The 17,329-nt window shown below is 40.7% G+C and overlaps 2 protein-coding genes across 4 annotated transcripts; one reads left to right on the forward strand and one right to left on the reverse strand.

Annotated features, from left to right (window-relative positions):
* The first annotated feature begins 307 nt into the window (after window positions 1-307).
* On the forward strand, window positions 308-8,623 carry LOC308412336 (claudin domain-containing protein 1-like). 3 transcript variants are annotated; one of them, XM_080906600.1, is made up of 5 exons: window positions 308-620; window positions 3,746-4,388; window positions 5,262-5,369; window positions 5,554-5,691; window positions 6,399-8,623. In XM_080906600.1, the coding sequence occupies exons 2-5, from the start codon at window positions 4,097-4,099 to the stop codon at window positions 6,617-6,619; spliced, it is 759 nt and encodes a 252-aa protein (XP_080762726.1). In that variant the 5' UTR covers window positions 308-620; window positions 3,746-4,096; the 3' UTR covers window positions 6,620-8,623. The 3 variants fall into 3 exon arrangements, with proteins under 3 accessions (XP_080762726.1, XP_080762727.1, XP_080762725.1); XM_080906601.1 differs by lacking the exon at window positions 308-620 and adding an exon at window positions 3,086-3,302; XM_080906599.1 differs by lacking the exon at window positions 308-620 and having other exon boundaries at window positions 3,565-4,388.
* Window positions 8,624-11,780: 3,157 nt separating this feature from the next.
* On the reverse strand, window positions 11,781-14,882 carry LOC308405909 (N-acyl-aromatic-L-amino acid amidohydrolase (carboxylate-forming) B-like). Its single transcript, XM_080896705.1, has 7 exons — window positions 14,795-14,882; window positions 14,182-14,480; window positions 13,898-14,093; window positions 13,727-13,820; window positions 13,532-13,639; window positions 13,326-13,438; window positions 11,781-12,194 (listed from the first exon to the last, which is right to left on the reverse strand). The coding sequence occupies exons 2-7, from the start codon at window positions 14,439-14,441 to the stop codon at window positions 11,949-11,951; spliced, it is 1,017 nt and encodes a 338-aa protein (XP_080752831.1). The 5' UTR covers window positions 14,442-14,480; window positions 14,795-14,882; the 3' UTR covers window positions 11,781-11,948.
* Between the last annotated feature and the right edge of the window lie 2,447 nt (window positions 14,883-17,329).

Raw genomic sequence — 17,329 nt, forward strand, 5'->3', positions numbered from 1 at the left:
GTAGATAACAGGGGACCATCTTCTAGTGGAAAGTTACTGAAAACACTGTTGTTTAGACTAGAGAGGGACCAGCAGATTGACTGTTTGATTGTAATTGATTGTTTATTCCGAGAAGAAAAACAGGAATGGGATATAACACTGTTTTATATCCCATTCCTGATATAAAACATTCTCTAACACTGAGAGAGAGAAAGAATGTGGATGTTTAGGTTTTATGACTTTGGAGAAATGGTCAGACACTTCGAGATTTGCCGGATACCCTCCCGTGCACATGTCCCGTCCGGAAGTTTGTAATGCTCAAAGTGTCTATTGAATAAAGAGATTGTTGATTGAGCATTAAACACCAAGTGTTGTTTTTCCTTTAGCCCAAAGATCAAAGAATAGGGACATTCAACAAGACCAAGCAAACTGAAAGACTTCCAAGCGATGCTTGTTATTATTTGGCTACCAGTATGGTGTTTCAACACCTCAGTACAAACCTGTTGAGCCATCTCATCAACTTTAAGAAATCTAACAAATGGGGGTTGTCACATAAGGTGTGAGTCAGTAACACTTTGGAAAACATGCAGATAATAGAAGGGGACTGAATAACTTTACATCTCATATGCTTTTCATTCTGGGTAAGTTTCTTTTTATAGTACAATAATAGAGAGCAGTCGTTATTGTTTTTCCTTGTATGATGTCCAAGAAAAAGGCTTTGCTTGCTTTTTTTGTACATTTTGTACAGCATTTAAATTTAGTAGAGAAAGCAAAAAGACAACAGATGAATACTGAGGGTGCAGACTTTAGTCAGATTCAGGAGAATAGCATTTTAGTGAGAACATGCTCCAAGCTAAAATGTGATTGACTCATCAAATGCAAATGCCCATCATGCAAGAACTATTAAAAAACAGCAGCTTTAAGTCTCGGTTCCAAAAGGTTAACTGACTTTTTTGTATAGTAACTTTTTTTGTTACTATTAAAATGGCTGTGCTTTTATTTTTGTTAAAAAATTACAATATTAAAGTGAACTGCTATTGAAATTGTATACAAGATCCTAACAACTGCAACAGCTGTCTTGTTTATCGGCACTTGAGAGACAAGTAAAACCGGAAACACCAAAAAGAAAACACATAAACTGATTCCCAGCACTCACTGTGACTGTTGCTGTTGTTCTATTTTGAAACATACTGACTCATTGACTTCTTGTTAGTCGATGTTAGTCTTATTTTGTTCATCATTTAAAAATGTAAAAATCATAACTTACTGTTATTGACAAATAGTAGCAAACGTTTTGTTTCCTTAAACAGAAAACAAAGAAACATCACAGTGCATGTGTGTGTGTTTCAAAGTAACGCACAGTGATTTTCTTGTACAAGTTACAGATAGATAGATGCACAGATAGACAGACAGGCTGGAGACAGAAAAAAGGGAGTGTCTATAAATAAAACCTGTTGGCATGACATAGCAAGAGAGGCGCCTGTGATGTGTACAGTGGAAGAAACAGCTTCTTCAGCAGGGAAAATAAAGGCAACAAGATTTAAAGGGAACACATAGGGAGGTGGACTGTTTGAAGGAAAGAAAGAAATGGTGAATGGCCTGTATTTGTATAGCGCTTTTACTAGTCCCTAAGGACCCCAAAGCGCTTTGCACATCCAGTCATCCACCCATTCACACACTGGTGATGGCAACATTGTAGCCACAGCCACCCTGGGGCGCACTGACTGAAATATTTTTCTTTTATTGTGAGATGGCTTTTTAAATACCCATTTTCTGTATTTTTGGATAGTCTGCATTTAAAACTACTCAAGGGAGACATGATAAGAATAACAACATTTAATCTTATTAAAAAATACAAATATAAAACTAACCCCCTTATAGCGACAAATTGGCTACTGAGTCTTTTTTTTTTTAAACAAACAAAAACAAAACAGGATTTAACATGTTCATTTCAGCTGTAAAGTTGGCCATTTTTTATCATGGGAGTCCATGGTGCCTGATTAACTACCTTGCAAGACTGAAATCACCATTGGAGATTTTAAACGCGCATTCAATCGACCAGAAGGTCAACCACATACTCAGGGGTGCTTTCTATTTAACATTCACTACTAACAACTCACCAGTAAGCCTGCCCAATGTGGAGGGCCACGAGTGGCAAATTAATTAAATAAATATATAATTAAATAATCCATTAAATGTGTCATTATTAAGATACATACATGTCTATTCATTTCATTTAAAACATCAGTGTACTTATTTGAAATTGTATTTATTTGATAGCACATTTTTGGGGTAGCTGTAGCTCGTGTGATAGAGCAGGTCACCTACTAACTGGAAGGTTGGTGGTTTAAATCCCTGTCTGCTCCAGTCTCCAGTCATCTGGAGTGTGAATGTTAGGTAGAAAGAACTTAAGAAAAAGAGCTTGTAATGAATGAGACAAGGTGTGTAAAGCTCTTTGAGTGCTCAGATAGAGTAGAAATACACTATATCAGAACCAGTCCATTTAATGATATATTTCATTGATTCATTTTAGCACTGGAGGCCGTGCGGCCTACATTTGTACATAATAATTACAGGCTGGCAAAGCTATAGGCCAAGTCTTGTTTTCTGCATACCACACAATGTGATTTTAATTATGGGCCAACTTCTCACCTACTTAATTTTATTAATAATCAAATCGAACCAAATCTATTTTTCAAGTGCCTTTCACTTGTTTAAACAGTTAAGCGTGTTTCAAAGTTTTACAAAGCACATTCGAGGACTGAAACAGCGTCAGTTTGGGGGATGGGGGGGGGGGGGGGGGGGGGTTACGCATTCAATGCGTAAAAAAATATAGCGCAGTCGGCTTAGATCGGCGGTAATAACAGTAAGCTTAAGACGCTTTATATTGTAAAGTAAGGACCCTACAATAATACTACTAATTTTAAAGGCATTAGTGGGTTTGGAGGACATTTTTCTAACGCGTAATTGACCAAAGTGTTCGAAAAGTTAAAAAAAAAAATAAAGCTGGACGATCACAGGGCAGCTTTTGAGACTAGCTAGTCCCAAAAGTCCATGTTTACCGAGGCAGCACTTTGTCAGCCTGTGAGGGTCTGTGGCTGCTCACCAGGTACGCCAGAGGGGGGGCGGTATGAAAAGAAAAAAAAGAAGGCTTGGACACCGCTAGCATAATGGACAGGTTTTTTACGGGGCTTCCACACAAACGCAAAGCAGGAGATGAAGCATCGCCAAATGTGTTTCCAAACCAACTTCCTTCCAAGCCAAAGACTAGAAAATATGGTGAAGCATATCTTCCCCTTGGCTTCACCTGCACAAGTGCCAAAGTAGGTCTCCCCTGCAGAATTGCTTTTCCCCTGCATCGGGAGCAGCGCTGGGCTGTCCAAATCACGGACAAACAGTATCCCACAATTGTTTATGTTTTTGAACCTATTTTGCACAGAGAGGCATTTAAAAAATGTATTGATAGCAATTTTGAATATTATTACACAGGAAAAAAAACATTTTTCTTGTAAAACAAAGGGGGACCTAGCAAAAAAAAAGTTTTGGAACCACTGAGGTACGCGCTATTAAACGAGGCTATTTTTAATTTGTGCTGACCGGCGGAACCGGAAGAGAAAACCGCAGGGATTAGTGTGTTTACAACTCCTAGCATCCTGGGTGCATCAACCTGCCATCAGACACATGCAATTTGCATTTGCAAGCTGGTGGGCTTAGCCTATCGTATAACAGCTTCTCTTTTTGCTTTCTTTCCTGGATTGTTGTTTAGGTGGTGGTGGACTCTTGTTGTTCTGGAACCGTCGCAGCGTCGGGCCACCCACCATCTGTAGAAGTGGGACAAGGGAACAGATGGCGCATCCAAGCCGGGCTGCAGGGTTGCTGACGCTGAGCGTTCGTGCAGAACTGGAGATCAGTATCAATCATTAAAATAAAGCACTGCCGCTGTATACAGCACAGTGCGTTTTTCAAGGTTACCAATGCCAATGTGGTTGCGATAGAAGCGAGGGTGGGGGGACTGGAAGCATCGTATGTCGACCAAATTGAGGCGCAACGATCGGGCGACGATTTGACCGCTGGCATCAACTTAATCCCTTCTGACGTGTCTCTGTCTCGGTGAACAATGGTTGACAATCGCTACGCCACAGCTCTGGTCATCGCCTGCGTGCTGAGCATCATAGCCACCGTGTATCTGTCGGTGGCAATCGGAACGCAGCACTGGTACCAGTACAGCAGCCCCACGGTGCGCGGAGAGGCCAACATTTCCGAGTTGCGCTCGCTGTACGAGGAGTTCATAGACGGAGAATTCGATGAGAAAACCTACAGCGACACGTTGTTCCGTCTTAACGGGACTGTGGGCCTCTGGTGGCGGTGTGTGCTTGTTCCTGCCAACGCTCACTGGTACAAAGAGCCAGGTATGTATATGTGCTGACGTCAGTAGCACAGTGTCCTTGTAGCTTTACGTGAAGTTGGATCATTCACGTCTCAGATGGTTTAAACTATACAGAGATGGCTTTTGCTGCTCTCTAATTGAGCATCTGGTCTCAGGCAGGTGTGGTATATTCCCAGGCCTCTCCTCTGTTTTCATCACATCTCTATGCAGAGCATTTTATTTTGTTTCCCACTACACAGACTTAGACAGGAAATCAATTCCAACCCTGTTCCTCCAATTATTCATTATAGGGTCACGTGGGGGGGCTTGACCCTGTGCCAGCTGTCACAGGGCAAGAGGCTGTGTGCATCCCAGACAGGTCTGCCTGTCCCCTGCAGGGCTGACACATACAAAAAAATTATTCATAGCTACAGCCAATTTAAAATCACCAGTTAACCCAACCCCACTAACTGCATGTTTTGGACTGTGGGAGGGAGCTGGCCTATCGGGAGAGAACACACCTAAGCACGGGGAGAACGTGCAAACTCCAAACAGAGTGGATTTTCGCTTTCTGGTGCTAACCACCACACCAACATGCCATTCAATTTTAACCACTGTTGCCAATTAGTTTGATCACTCAGTTTTTTTGATCACCAATTTCTACCTGGGCCTTACGATCACTTTCATTTGTAGGTGAAAAACCAACCGTACAGTAGGTATTTCCTGTCGTGCTTAACGCTATATTTCTTTTCATAATGTGAGAAAGTTTTCTCAGGGCTTTCACATTTCCTTTACATTTTGTGCGCATTTGTACAACCAGTTTCTCCACAGGTAGTACGAAACTCAATGTTTGAAATGAAAATTTAATTCAAATGCACAGTAAATGGAGTATAAACGGGAGCCTGATCTCTTGTAGGTGCCAAGATGGTGCTGGAGTGTCGAGGCTTCACTCTACCTCAACAGTTTACTCCAAAGTACAAAGAACCAGGGAACCACAACAGCGGGGAGGACATGGTGCGCACATGTAAGCTCAGCCACAAGTTTATGCTTTTTAAAATATGCAAAAACCACACTTTAGCTGTGAGAATATTCTATATTAGATTCAGCCTCTTGTCTAAGTAGTGCATTACTTACATCTGATGTTGAGTACTACATTAATCCCAGTCAGGGCAGAATCTTATCTCGCACATCCCTCTGTGTGTGCACAGATCTGTGGAGGTGCCAGTTTCTGCTGCCGTTGGTGTCTCTGGGTCTAGTGGTGTTGGCAGGTCTGACTGGATTCTGTGCCTGTCTGTGCCGAAGCCTCACACCAACTCTTGGAATAGGAGTGCTTCACATGCTGGCTGGTAGGAGCAATGTTGAAATCCATACATGTTGTCAGACTGTGCAATTAAACATTTTAATAAGGGTTCAGGGATGTAAACTTTTACATCTGAAAGTAACTCTACAAACTTATTTAAATATAGTTCTCTCCATGGTTTGTTATTGCTTTTGTGAGGCATGAAAATCACAATGACATAATCTAGTCAGTGTCCATTTTTTTATGCACAGTCTGTGGTTATAGTGCATGTTGAGTCAATCTCACATTGTCATGACTGGGAACCAAGCAGATCTGTTGGCAAAGTGGACCTATCATGCACATTTTCAGCTTTTATTCTTGGTAACTAAAAGAAACTTGATGAAACATTCAAAATAATCTTTATTTTTCAGTTCAACCACCGTCTGAAACACACTGTTTGCATTAAATTTAACAAGCAGAGTGTTTCAAGCAGTCTGGAGCTCAAGCTTTTAGCTCACAGCGAATACTTTTCCATACGAGAAGAAGGTTTCCATTAATATTATTTCCTAATAGTCGAGCTTTTTCCACATTAACCAATCTAATGTGAAACAAGCAGTGATGCTGCAAAATGATAAATATACTATCTGGACGCTTAGCATTTGACTTATTACGAAGTGAATACCAAACTATAAGCACAAAAATTTCTTCCTAAACATAAATTTGAAATCTGATAAGTGATTAAACCCTAACTAAGTGTGTCTGTACGCCATCCAGGTCTCTGCACCTTAGCCACAGTGTGCTGCTACCTGGCGGGGATGGACCTGCTCCACAGGGTGTCGATGCTACCCGACAAAGTGGACGGCTCTCTCGGCTGGTCGCTGTACCTGGTCCTCATTTCTTCACCTCTCCACATGATGGCTGCCGCCCTGCTAGTGTGGGCGGCGCGCAGCCATAGTCAGAACTACTACCGCATGACTGCCTACCGGGTGGCATAAACTGAGATTTAGCTCTGGATCTTAAGCCCTGTTTAGAGTCTGACACCAAGATTCGTTTTCTTAATGAGTTGTGGGGGTTTTTTCCTCTACGTGTTTTTGTCTCTCAAGGATTAAGAATTTTTGCATGTCCTGTACACTAATGACCGTTCTTGCTGCGTTAACAGATTTGATTTTTATCTCCTGGGGGATGGAAATGGTTTGCAAATCAGATTTACCAGAACAATATGTAGTATACGTGTGCTTCAGACTAACTTGAAACGAAGTAGAGAAGCATTAGCAGTGCCCTACTTTCATACAACATAAATTTTATCAAAATCTCCAAAGTGCAGGTCAGTCACATCGGAAAAGTAGATATATTGCGATTTATTTTCATAGTTTAGTTCTTTGGAGGCAGTGATAAGAAGGCATGACCCCGTGAACTGCATACCTGGTATCAGAGTGCCAGATAAATTTAAAAAAAAAAATCTTGTTTGGAAGAAAAGTAAAAGCAAGTTCTTAAATGACAGTTTACACAGGTTTCATGTGTACTGACTTCAGTTTTCCTTCCTTCTCATCCCATCTTATCAGATTACAGAGATTTTGTGATATTGCTGTTCTTCCTGTTTGTCATAAGGGCACATGCGTACTGCACATTTTTAAACATCTTTGATCTGTTGAAAATTGAACAGGATTTAATTTTATCTTTTAAAAACGTCACAGTTGTTGTCATAGTTTTCTTCAGTCCAATATAAATCTTCCATTGTAAAAATATAATCAAGTCAACTGACGTATAATGGAAAATATTTTAACTTGCGCAATTTTTGTTGATTTTGTTGATGACGTATTTCGCAAAGGAAGTCAAATTTGTAGGTTTTTTTAATTTAACCAAAAAAAAGCTGCACACTGACTACTGTTCCTTGATATGTGTGATTTTTATCATTTAAATGGCGATGACAGAAGGCACTTTAGTGATAAGTAAGCACACTTAGTAATAAAAGAAGTACTAGAGTCTGGGAAAAGTGTGTATTTACAGACCTCTGCTGGTGAAATTTTCTAGTCTGCCACACGTGATTGCAGCTGAATGTGATGACGTTCCTGTTCGTTGCACTTGAAGAATGTGGCCACAGGTTTGTTGTATTTACACAATGTTCCCATGACTAGAATTTAATTTACAATTCTGTTTCAAATCCTCTGTTGTTGTTGTTTTTTTACTTAAATTTATTTATTTATTTATTTATTGTTTATGGTAGTTATTATGTTCAGACTGTGTGTATAATTTGTTTACTACACGATGTATGTATTGCATTGCTTTGTTTGCTTTTTGATCACATCATGTTGTGACTGATTTTTGTAGAAAAAAGTGAAAACCACAGTAGTGCTCATTTACTTTTTTTTTTTTTAGTTGAGCACATACATTCATGAAAGTAATTTTCTTAGTTCATATTTGGGTGTTTTTTGTTGTTTATTTGATCGATGTATGTCCCTCAGCTGACGGATTAATGTGCTGAAAAACAAACAAACTGTTTTAGTCTCATTTCCCTGGTTGGCACTATGAATGTACTTTAAAGGCCATATTATGATAAGCTACAGCATTTCTTTGCACCTAAATTAATTTCAAACATATTCTGACCATTGCTGTAGTAATCAGTAGTGAATTTCTATATTTTTAAAATGTAAATATTAAAATAATTACATTTGGAGAGAAAAAATACCACTATTACCCACAAATTCATGATATCTGTTTGTGAAATATCACTGCTGATAAAGATTTATGAGCTTCATGAATATCTGAAATGATGCACTGTTCGTCTCATTATGAAACACATTGTATTTTACACATTCACCCTTTAAATACTGGAAACTCAATCCCTGAATGCACACTACCATGTGTTGTTTGTGAAAGAGTGCTTAATCCCCCTGTTATGAGCTGCAGCAGTTGATAACTATGTATTTAAATATCGTGTGTGAGTGTGAACAAGCATAACACATGTCACCATTTCAATAAAAAGTTTTGTAAAAACTGAATTCAGTCATCAGTCTCATGTGGTTAACATCTTTTGATGCAAATTCCTGCTCATCAGCTTGTTGCTCCTGCTCTGCCTGCACTCGGATTGCAGGAATCATCACCGTAGCCCAACTGTCGCAGAGTGAGTCACTGAGTACATCCTGGACGCGGCGCCAGCCTCTTGCACGGCTTCCTTTTTTCTTTTATATTTTGACTTTGCTTGTACAGCCAGTTTCTCCTCAGGAAATAGAAAATACACCGAGATTTAAAAAAAAACGACAGAAACGTTTGAAATGAATGTAATTCATACAGTAAATGGAGTTTAATGTGCTTAAACACTGAAATAACTGATCTCTTGTAGGTGCCAAGATGGTGCTGGAGTGTCGAAGTTTCACTCTACTTCAACAGTTTACTCCAAAGTACAAAGAACCAGGGAACCACAACAGCGGGGAGGACATGCTGCACATATGTAACTTCAGCTATACTAGTGCATTAATTACATGTGATGTTGAATAATTACCCCAGTCTATGCAGAAGTTTGTGACATGCAGAGGAAGGTACTTAAATGCCTCATTTACTAATAATCTCACATCTCCCTCTCTCTGTATGCGCAGACCTATGGAGGTGCCAGTTTCTGAGCAGGTCTGACTGGATTCTGACTTAGAATAGCAGTGGTTCATCTGCTTTCTGGTAAGCGCAATATTCAAATGTCAACAGACTATATTAGTAAACAGTTTACTAAGGCTTCAGGAATGTGACCTAGTACATCTAAAACAATGTTCCCTCTAATTTTTCATGTGTCTGAGCGAACACACAAACTCCCTGAGCGATCCCTTGGACCACTGTGAGCAACAGCAGACGTGTGCACTGTGGTCACGCCAGCATCGAATCCATCCAAGTTACATGGTTTATTAAAATAATCAAATTACAGCATTTACATTTATGTTAGACTACTTTTAATTAAGTGCTTTAGCCCACTTACAATGAAAAAAAATCTTGTTCATGAACTGTGTAGTATGTTAACACTATTGGAAGTAAAAATATCTTGAACTCCAATTTTGAAAACACAACTTTCTTTTTTTTTCTTCCTATAAAGCTGTGACTTGTATTATGAGTTTGTGGTCTGGGAGAGAGTCCTGTAACTCTCTGTCTGCATAATACAGAATATAATGACCTATGTTGGGCAATTAATTATATAGTTGCTTCTTCAAAAAAGTAACTGAGTTTTGCAAACAACGAAGTTTATTTGCAGCTGTTTAACCTAAAAATGCAGCCAAGGCGTTTTTCTAGAATTTACAGAACAATCAGCTGTTCTGCATCAAATCTGATGCCACACAAATTATCTGTGTCACTCCAAAAAATACTTTCTGTCCACTATGAGATGAAGGAGAACAACAGCCTGATACCTGCAGGCCTGACAACAGGAGGTGTATCACTCCTGTAACACCTGTAACATTCAGCAGTCACCTCAATGTTCTGACACACACAACAAAACTATTGACTACACTGCACACTAACTACACAAGATTTGCGCTAAACGTCGCAAGTCACAAGTCTCTCACATCTCTAAACACTCCTAAACTTCCCCCCAACCAAAGTAATTTTTTGATTTTGGTTTGGTTTGGTTTTACGTGGCCTATCAACACAATTTAAAAACTGGGATTAAGTCCACACTTTTTCCGTCAATTGTTCCGTCTGTCCTGCTCACATCTTCCATGGTTGTTCATGTTGTCATTAATGTGGCTTCACTCCACATCAGCCACGCTGCTTTGCTAGCTAAAACACCGGTGTCGGCACATAAGGACGCTGTCATAGCCTGTCAGCGACGTTGATTAGCTGCGAATGTGAATCGCATTATTGGCTGGACTATGGAATAAGGTGGCATCATTCTAATCCCATACGGGAGCAGCCAGTCACTGACTAACACTGCAAAACAGAATTGTTAACGTATTTATTTTAATTTCAGTTCAGGTTAGATTTCATTTCTGTGCGCAGAGACCATGCCGCATGCGCAATTGCGCACGCGCAGCTTAGAGGGAACATTGATCTAAAATTAGGTTATTTATGTAAATGTAATTTCAGTTTGACAAATACTTTCAAAGTAATTATAACATTGCAAATTATAATTATATTTTTGCTTTATACCTTTTTTGGGGGGCAAACAAAATACCCAGCCTATTTTATGTCACAGTGAATTATAGATTTGCCATGCTAACCGTGGCAGCTAACAATATCAATAGTCAAATGTCCATAGCTCCACAGAGTATGGTTCAGTCTGTTGATTTGTTTTACTTTTTAAAACAAAATGTCAAAAGGTCTGAAAACTATAATGACATAGCATGGTCACAGTGTCCATCTTTTATATACAGTTTGTGGTTGTACAGCATGTCACGATAGACGGGGAACAGAGCAGAGCCATTTTGAAAGTGGACCTATTGTACACATTTCAGCTTGTAGTAGCCATCTGTAAAATAATATCTTGGCATGATTCACAGTTGAAACTAATCCTTATTTATTTAGTTCATCCACTTTCAGCTACTGGGCACACCCCGAGTATAACAAAAACGCACATGCTTTTTGTCAGCTGGGCCAGTTGTTTCGTAATGGGTTTTTTTTTTTACGTAGCTTCTTTGGAACAGACTGAAAGAATTTGGCCTCGGGAAGAACAAAAGAACAAAGGCAGTGACACTGATTACTGTCATTGCAGTATGTTCCCATGATTTCAGGGGAACATACTTTGCATACATTTCCGTAATTGTTTCACTCAAGTTATATTTACTCATTTAGAATTTATGCTAGTTTTTAGGTTCAGATTGTGGTATAATTTTACCCAGTGTACTTTTTTTGATCATATTTATCATCTTGTCACGGATTTTGTAGAAAAGGAGGCAAATACAGTAGTGCTCATTCACTAATTTGTTTTGCTGACCGCTTACATTCAAAAAGTAATTTTCTTGTGAATTGGTTTTTAATCTGGTGTTTATGTTGTTTATTTGATCTATATATGTTCCTCAGTTGACTTATTAATTTCAAGGAACCTGAAACAGTACAGTGACTGTACTTTAAAGGTCATGTTATTACAAGCTTCTTTGCACTTCATTTTGAACATATCCTGATCATCGCTGTAGTAATCGGTAGTGAATTTCTATTTTTTTAATTTAAATATTTAAAATAATTAAATTGCCTATGAATTCATGCCATCTGTTTTTACACATTCAATTCTTACTAGAAACTTAATTCTTGAATGCACAGTGGCATGTCTGTGAAAGATAACGCATGCCATCATTTCAATGAAAGCTTTTGTAAAAATTTAATTCAGCCATCACTCTCGTGTTGGAAACGTCTTCACTCCTCTTCTTCTGATGCAAATCCCTGCTCATTAGCTTGTTGCTCCTGCTCCGTCTGCACCCGGATTGCAGGAATCGTGATGCGCCTCTTTCTTGCCAGGGAGAGAGCGATGCCCTTCTCGTAGTAAGCGCATTCGTTGATGAAGAAAGGATAGAGAGGTTCAGTGCCTTTATACCTCACTGTTTCTCCTGAGAACGTCTGGAACAGGGGGTCTTCAGGGTGGAGCAGGCAGAAGTCTCGGTCCTGTGAGGACAAGCAGATGGTTTAGGTGCTGAGCAACACCTGTCGGATTTAACAGGATTAACCATAAATACATAAAAGTGCCATAACAAAGCTCCAGTGGCTTAAAGTGCAATATCATTAAGTGATGCTAGGTGCTTATTTTTAAATGCAAATAAAAAATCATATGTCATATGTCAGGAGCTAAATTTAAGAAGTGCAGAACAGTTTAAAAATACAATATACCAGACTGATAGTTATGCAACCATCCTATTCTCAGTAAACATCTCTACCAAAGCCTCCTCAGGTTGGTTGTGTTGACAAATTTAACGAAACTCCCAGACATTTCCAGCACATTTTTATTTTTACTTCAGCTTTTTTCTTATTTCAGTTTTCATTAAAGTTTCCTCAGTTGACTAAAGCTTAAAGCAGTTTAATCTATGTCGTCCACATTACACATTTCCCTTAAAAACCACAGTGTAAAGTATAATGGATAAAGACATTTATTTATTGCGTCTGCCTGTACAGCTGCTTCTGACATTTAGCGGTGTTAATCTTAAATAAATTGAACTGACTTGTTGTTTTTTTACTATCGAGGTTGGCACTGACCCAGTCAGCCTGCCTTTTAGCCACATGAATTAACTTAAAGGTGTTAATTTTTCATCCGGTCACCTTTGGCCATCCTTTTCCGTTTGGATTCCAAATAGGTGAAACAAAGATTTCAACTTAACACAAACCCTTGACAGGTATCATCTCTGGGACAAAGCTCCTTTAATAAAAAAGGCCTCACCTTGTGTTGTAATTGTTTATACTTTACAGTAAAAGAAAACGCACACTGACTGAATGAATCACTTCTGGACAGCAGGTGTGGCGACAGGCTAAATATAAAACTTGATTCATTCTTGCACAAACAGCTTTTGAGTTCAGACTGTGATTATTTTTCTTGGGACAAAGGGCCTTTCTTCTTCTTCTTTGTTTGTGTTTTGTACATGTCTCGTACTTTATTGTTATAAAGTTTGTTTCTGATGTCATGTGCGCCTCTTCATACTTTACAGCCTCCCTGGTTATGTCTAACTTACATAATTGCTTGGCAGTAATTCAGTGTTTTGTTCCGAGGAGTTTTTTGCTTTTAAGTGAAGGTATCTCAGGCCGTACCTGGAGACAAGGATGAATGGCTGCTGTGATATTGCGGGTCTCGCTGTCTCTCGGGTAGTCGATGTGTTTAACCATGGTGAACACGTCCACAAATCCTCCCTCAAACACATTACCTGGTAATAAACAGAGAAGGTGGTTGAAACCAACTGAGAGCCTCAAAGATGCATTGTTTCAGCTCAGCCCGTAATATGTCTATAAAAATGTACCTGAGTTAAAGAGGCGGACCCAGTCAAGCATGTGCTGGACACCCACTTTCATTGCTGTATAGATGTTTGACCTCACCACGCCGTGAGGCTGAGGGCCGATCTCCATGGCTGCAGATCAAGGATTTAAATTGAGAGTTATCACGCACTAATGCCACTTTTGACTAGACTAGATTTATAAAAGCTGTAAAAACTTACCAAAGCCATGTTTTCCCAGTGAATCAAGGGAATAGGACTCTTTGTTGGACACATCAAAATGTAGGAATCTCATTGGTGTATCTGGCATCTCCCTCTAAAAAAACTCAAATTTTAGCTCACAAACATGCAGGGCGCAAAGATTTCACTAAACTAAGAAGCTGGTTTACTCACTTGCAGGTGTCTAAATATGTGCAGGCAGATCCAGTCACAGTCAGAGTATCCGATGAAGCACAGGCCCATGTTGGCAGTGGTGTTGTGGAGGTCGCAGACCAGATCCACTGCCTCCGGACTGCCCTTGGGTCCTAGCAGGGCGTTCAGCTCTCGGGACCTGATGATCTCATAGGGGGCCATGTCTGAGAAGGGACCACTGCGGGATAAAGAAAAATACAAAATAGCAGCACGCTCTTTGATTTTACAACTGACACCATGAGTGTTATCTCTGATTGTTGCCTTACTTGAGGGTGGCGTGGGTAAAGCAGCGGTTCAGATCAGTGTCTACGTATCGGCGACAATGCTGCATTGCCCGCGGGTTTGACAGCACCAGCAGCACCAACGCAGGCTTCGAGTCCTCCTCTTGCTCTTTCTTCATAACTTCTCTCTGCAGTTTCAGCAGCTCTCGCACCAAATACACACCGGACAGCTCATTGCCATGGGTACCTCCACACACGGCGACCCGGGGCAACCTTGGCAAAGGCACCATCTGGTCTACCTCCATCTGACTGAGAGCTGAGAGACTTTCCTGACTTATTGAACACTGTAAAGGGACAATTCCAGCTTAAAGGCACTGTACTGTAAATCAGCACTGAGATGCAAGACTCTTATGGAGAAGCTTGATGTAAATCAGGGTGAACTGCCAGCTCAATATTCACAAATTATAGATGAATGAACGACAAGGAATAACACTGTACATTTTACCCAGTCTACCCCTCGCTGTTACCTTTCTCTTCCCTCTCCCCCTGCCGTTTACCCTCTTCCACCCTCTCCCAGGCTTTCATGCATTTTCACTGATTCAGCATTCCCATCCCTCCCTCTGTTCAGGCAGTTGCTGCCTGTTATACAAACTCTCACCGTTTCTCAACCACCTCCTGTCCACTGCACTGCACTGTACCACACTGTGTGGTAGGAAAGGGTGTGTCCCGAGTGTGATGGAGTGTGTCGGTCGCTTCCTGTAGTCACAGCATCAGTCAGGTTAGATGAGCTGAAAAGCCCCTCCCCAGCTTTCCCCGTATTCCCTGTTTCTCTTTGCCCCGTGTATAGGATGGTAGGTTCCAGTCTGCCTTTCAAAAAAAAAAAAAACTGGCTAAAAATAAATCTGCTGGCATGACACAGCAAAGAGAGGTGCCTGTGATGTGTACAATAGAAGAAGCAACTCCTTTGGAAGCAAGCAGGAGATTTAAAGGGAACACACAGGGAGGCGGACTATTTATAGACAAGTACATATAAGAAGTCAAATAGATTTTCTATTATCGTCAGGTGACTTTTCAAATACATATTTTCTGTATTTCTTTCTATTTTGTAATAGTTTTTACTAATTGTAAAAGTAGCTCAATCAGAACTGCGCTTCAAAGTGTTTCGATCAATCAAATGGGAAGGGACAGATAATTGTCACGCTATAAATGTAATGGATAAATTTAAAGAAAAGACCTTTTGTTGGTGAAAGGTGATGAAAAGTGTAAGAAGTGTACATGAAAACTCCAAAAGCAGGAAAAGCCCCACAGGAGGCTTGTTTTTACCCCCTCTCACCAGCGCTACTATGAAAATATACCAGTTTTGTTAAGTGGTTCATTTAGTTTATTTTCTCAGAGGGCATTTAAAGTCCAGTAACACACATCCATTCTGAGGCAGGAAACGCCATCCTGTGGCTCATTTTGTGGTGAGTAGCACCCTCTAGTGGACAAACTATATAACAGCATGCCTGTACAAAGCACAATTTTTCCATTCAAACATGATATTTATCAGATAATATACTCAGTGTTGACCTGTGAAATACACTAATCTGCTCCTATGACTTTAATTTTGAACCTTTACGTGTAATTTGCGTTGCCATTGTGTAGTATACATTGTGACTGAAATCCAGACTTTGAGCTTTAATTCAAGGGGTTTAGCAAAGTTTTCTTGTTTAGGAATTACAGCCTTACATATAAAACACAAAACGTTATATAGTAACCTGGTCAACTGACTGGCCAGCGATTTCATGGCCCAATGAAGTCTATTCCTGTATTATTTCTTTACAAATTAAACACATAAAAGATTTGGAGCTAAGTCCAAGTATTGAACTAGTGCTGGGTAGCTGTTCACTGGAACTTTAAATACACTGAACAAAAATATAAACGCAACACTTTTGTTTTTGCTCCCATTCCCCATGGGATGGACGTAGAGACCTAAAATTCATTCCAGATACACAATATAACCATCCCTCCCAAACAGTGGTCACAAATCAGTCCAAATGTGTGGTAGTGGGCACATCTGCTATATTGAGATAATCCATCCCACCTCACAGGTGTGCCACATCAGGATGCTGATCTGACATCATGAGTAGTGCACAGGTGTACCTCAGACTGCCCACAACAAAAGGCCACCCTGGAATGTGCAGTTTTGTCTCACAGCAAAATGCCACAGATGCCACAAGCAATGAGGGAGCGTGCAATTGGCATGCTGACAGCAGGAATGTCAACCAGATCTGTCGCCCGTGCATTGAATGTTCATTTCTCAACTATAAGCCGTCTCCACAGGCGTTTCAGAGAATATGGCAGCACATCCAACCGGCCTCACAACCGCAGACCTCGTGTAACCACACCAGCCCAGGACCTCCACATCCAGCAGGTTCACCTCCAAGATCGTCTGAGACCAGCCACCCAGACAGCTGCTGGAACAATTGGTTTGCACAACCAAACAATTTCTGCACAAACTGTCAGAAACCGTCTCAGGGACGCTCAACTGCATGCCCGTCGTCCTCATCGGGGTCTTGACCTGACTCCAGCTTGTCGCCGTAACAGACTTGTGTGGGCAAATGCTCACATTCGATGGCGTCTGGCACGTTGGAGAGGTGTGCGCTTCACGGATGAATCATGGTTCACATTGTTCAGGGCAGATGGCAGCTGAGAATGTCCCAGTTCTTGCATGGCCAGCATACTCACCGGACATGTCACCCATTGAGTATGTTCGGGATGTGCTTGACCAGCGTATACGACAGCGTGTACCAGTTCCCACGAATATCCAACAACCTCGCACAGCCATTGAAGTGGAGTGGACCAACATTCCACAGGCCACAACTGACAATCTGATAGACTCCATGCGACGATGTGTTGCACTGCATGAGGCAAATGGTGGTCACACCAGATACTGACCGGTTCTGGGTCCCCAGACCCCCAATAGTGCAAAAAACTGCACATTCCAGGGTGGCCTTTTGTTGTGGGCAGTCTGAGGTACACCTGTGCACTACTCATGATGTCAGATCAGCATCCTGATGTGGCACACCTGTGAGGTGGGATGGATTGTCTCAATATAGCAGATGTGCCCACTACCACACATTTGGACTGATTTGTGACCACTGTTTGGGAGGGATGGTTATATTGTGTATCTGGAATGAATTTTAGGTCTCTA

Source organism: Rhamphochromis sp. 'chilingali' (genome assembly GCF_963969265.1).
Source record: "Rhamphochromis sp. 'chilingali' genome assembly, chromosome: 1".
Lineage (NCBI taxonomy): Eukaryota > Metazoa > Chordata > Actinopteri > Cichliformes > Cichlidae > Rhamphochromis > Rhamphochromis sp. 'chilingali'.

Excerpts from the sequence above, each read along its gene's own strand:
- LOC308412336 (XM_080906600.1), top strand. The coding sequence starts at position 4,097 with ATGGTTGACAATCGCTACGCCACAGCTCTGGTCATCGCCTGCGTGCTG. Across the intron at positions 4,389-5,261 it reads TCACTGGTACAAAGAGCCAG|GTGCCAAGATGGTGCTGGAG; the intron begins GTATGTATATGT and ends GATCTCTTGTAG. Across the intron at positions 5,692-6,398 it reads AGTGCTTCACATGCTGGCTG|GTCTCTGCACCTTAGCCACA; the intron begins GTAGGAGCAATG and ends TACGCCATCCAG.
- LOC308405909 (XM_080896705.1), bottom strand. The coding sequence starts at position 14,441 with ATGGAGGTAGACCAGATGGTGCCTTTGCCAAGGTTGCCCCGGGTCGCC. Across the intron at positions 13,439-13,531 it reads GGTCCGCCTCTTTAACTCAG|GTAATGTGTTTGAGGGAGGA; the intron begins GTACATTTTTAT and ends GTTTATTACCAG. Across the intron at positions 12,195-13,325 it reads CCATTCATCCTTGTCTCCAG|GACCGAGACTTCTGCCTGCT; the intron begins GTACGGCCTGAG and ends TTGTCCTCACAG.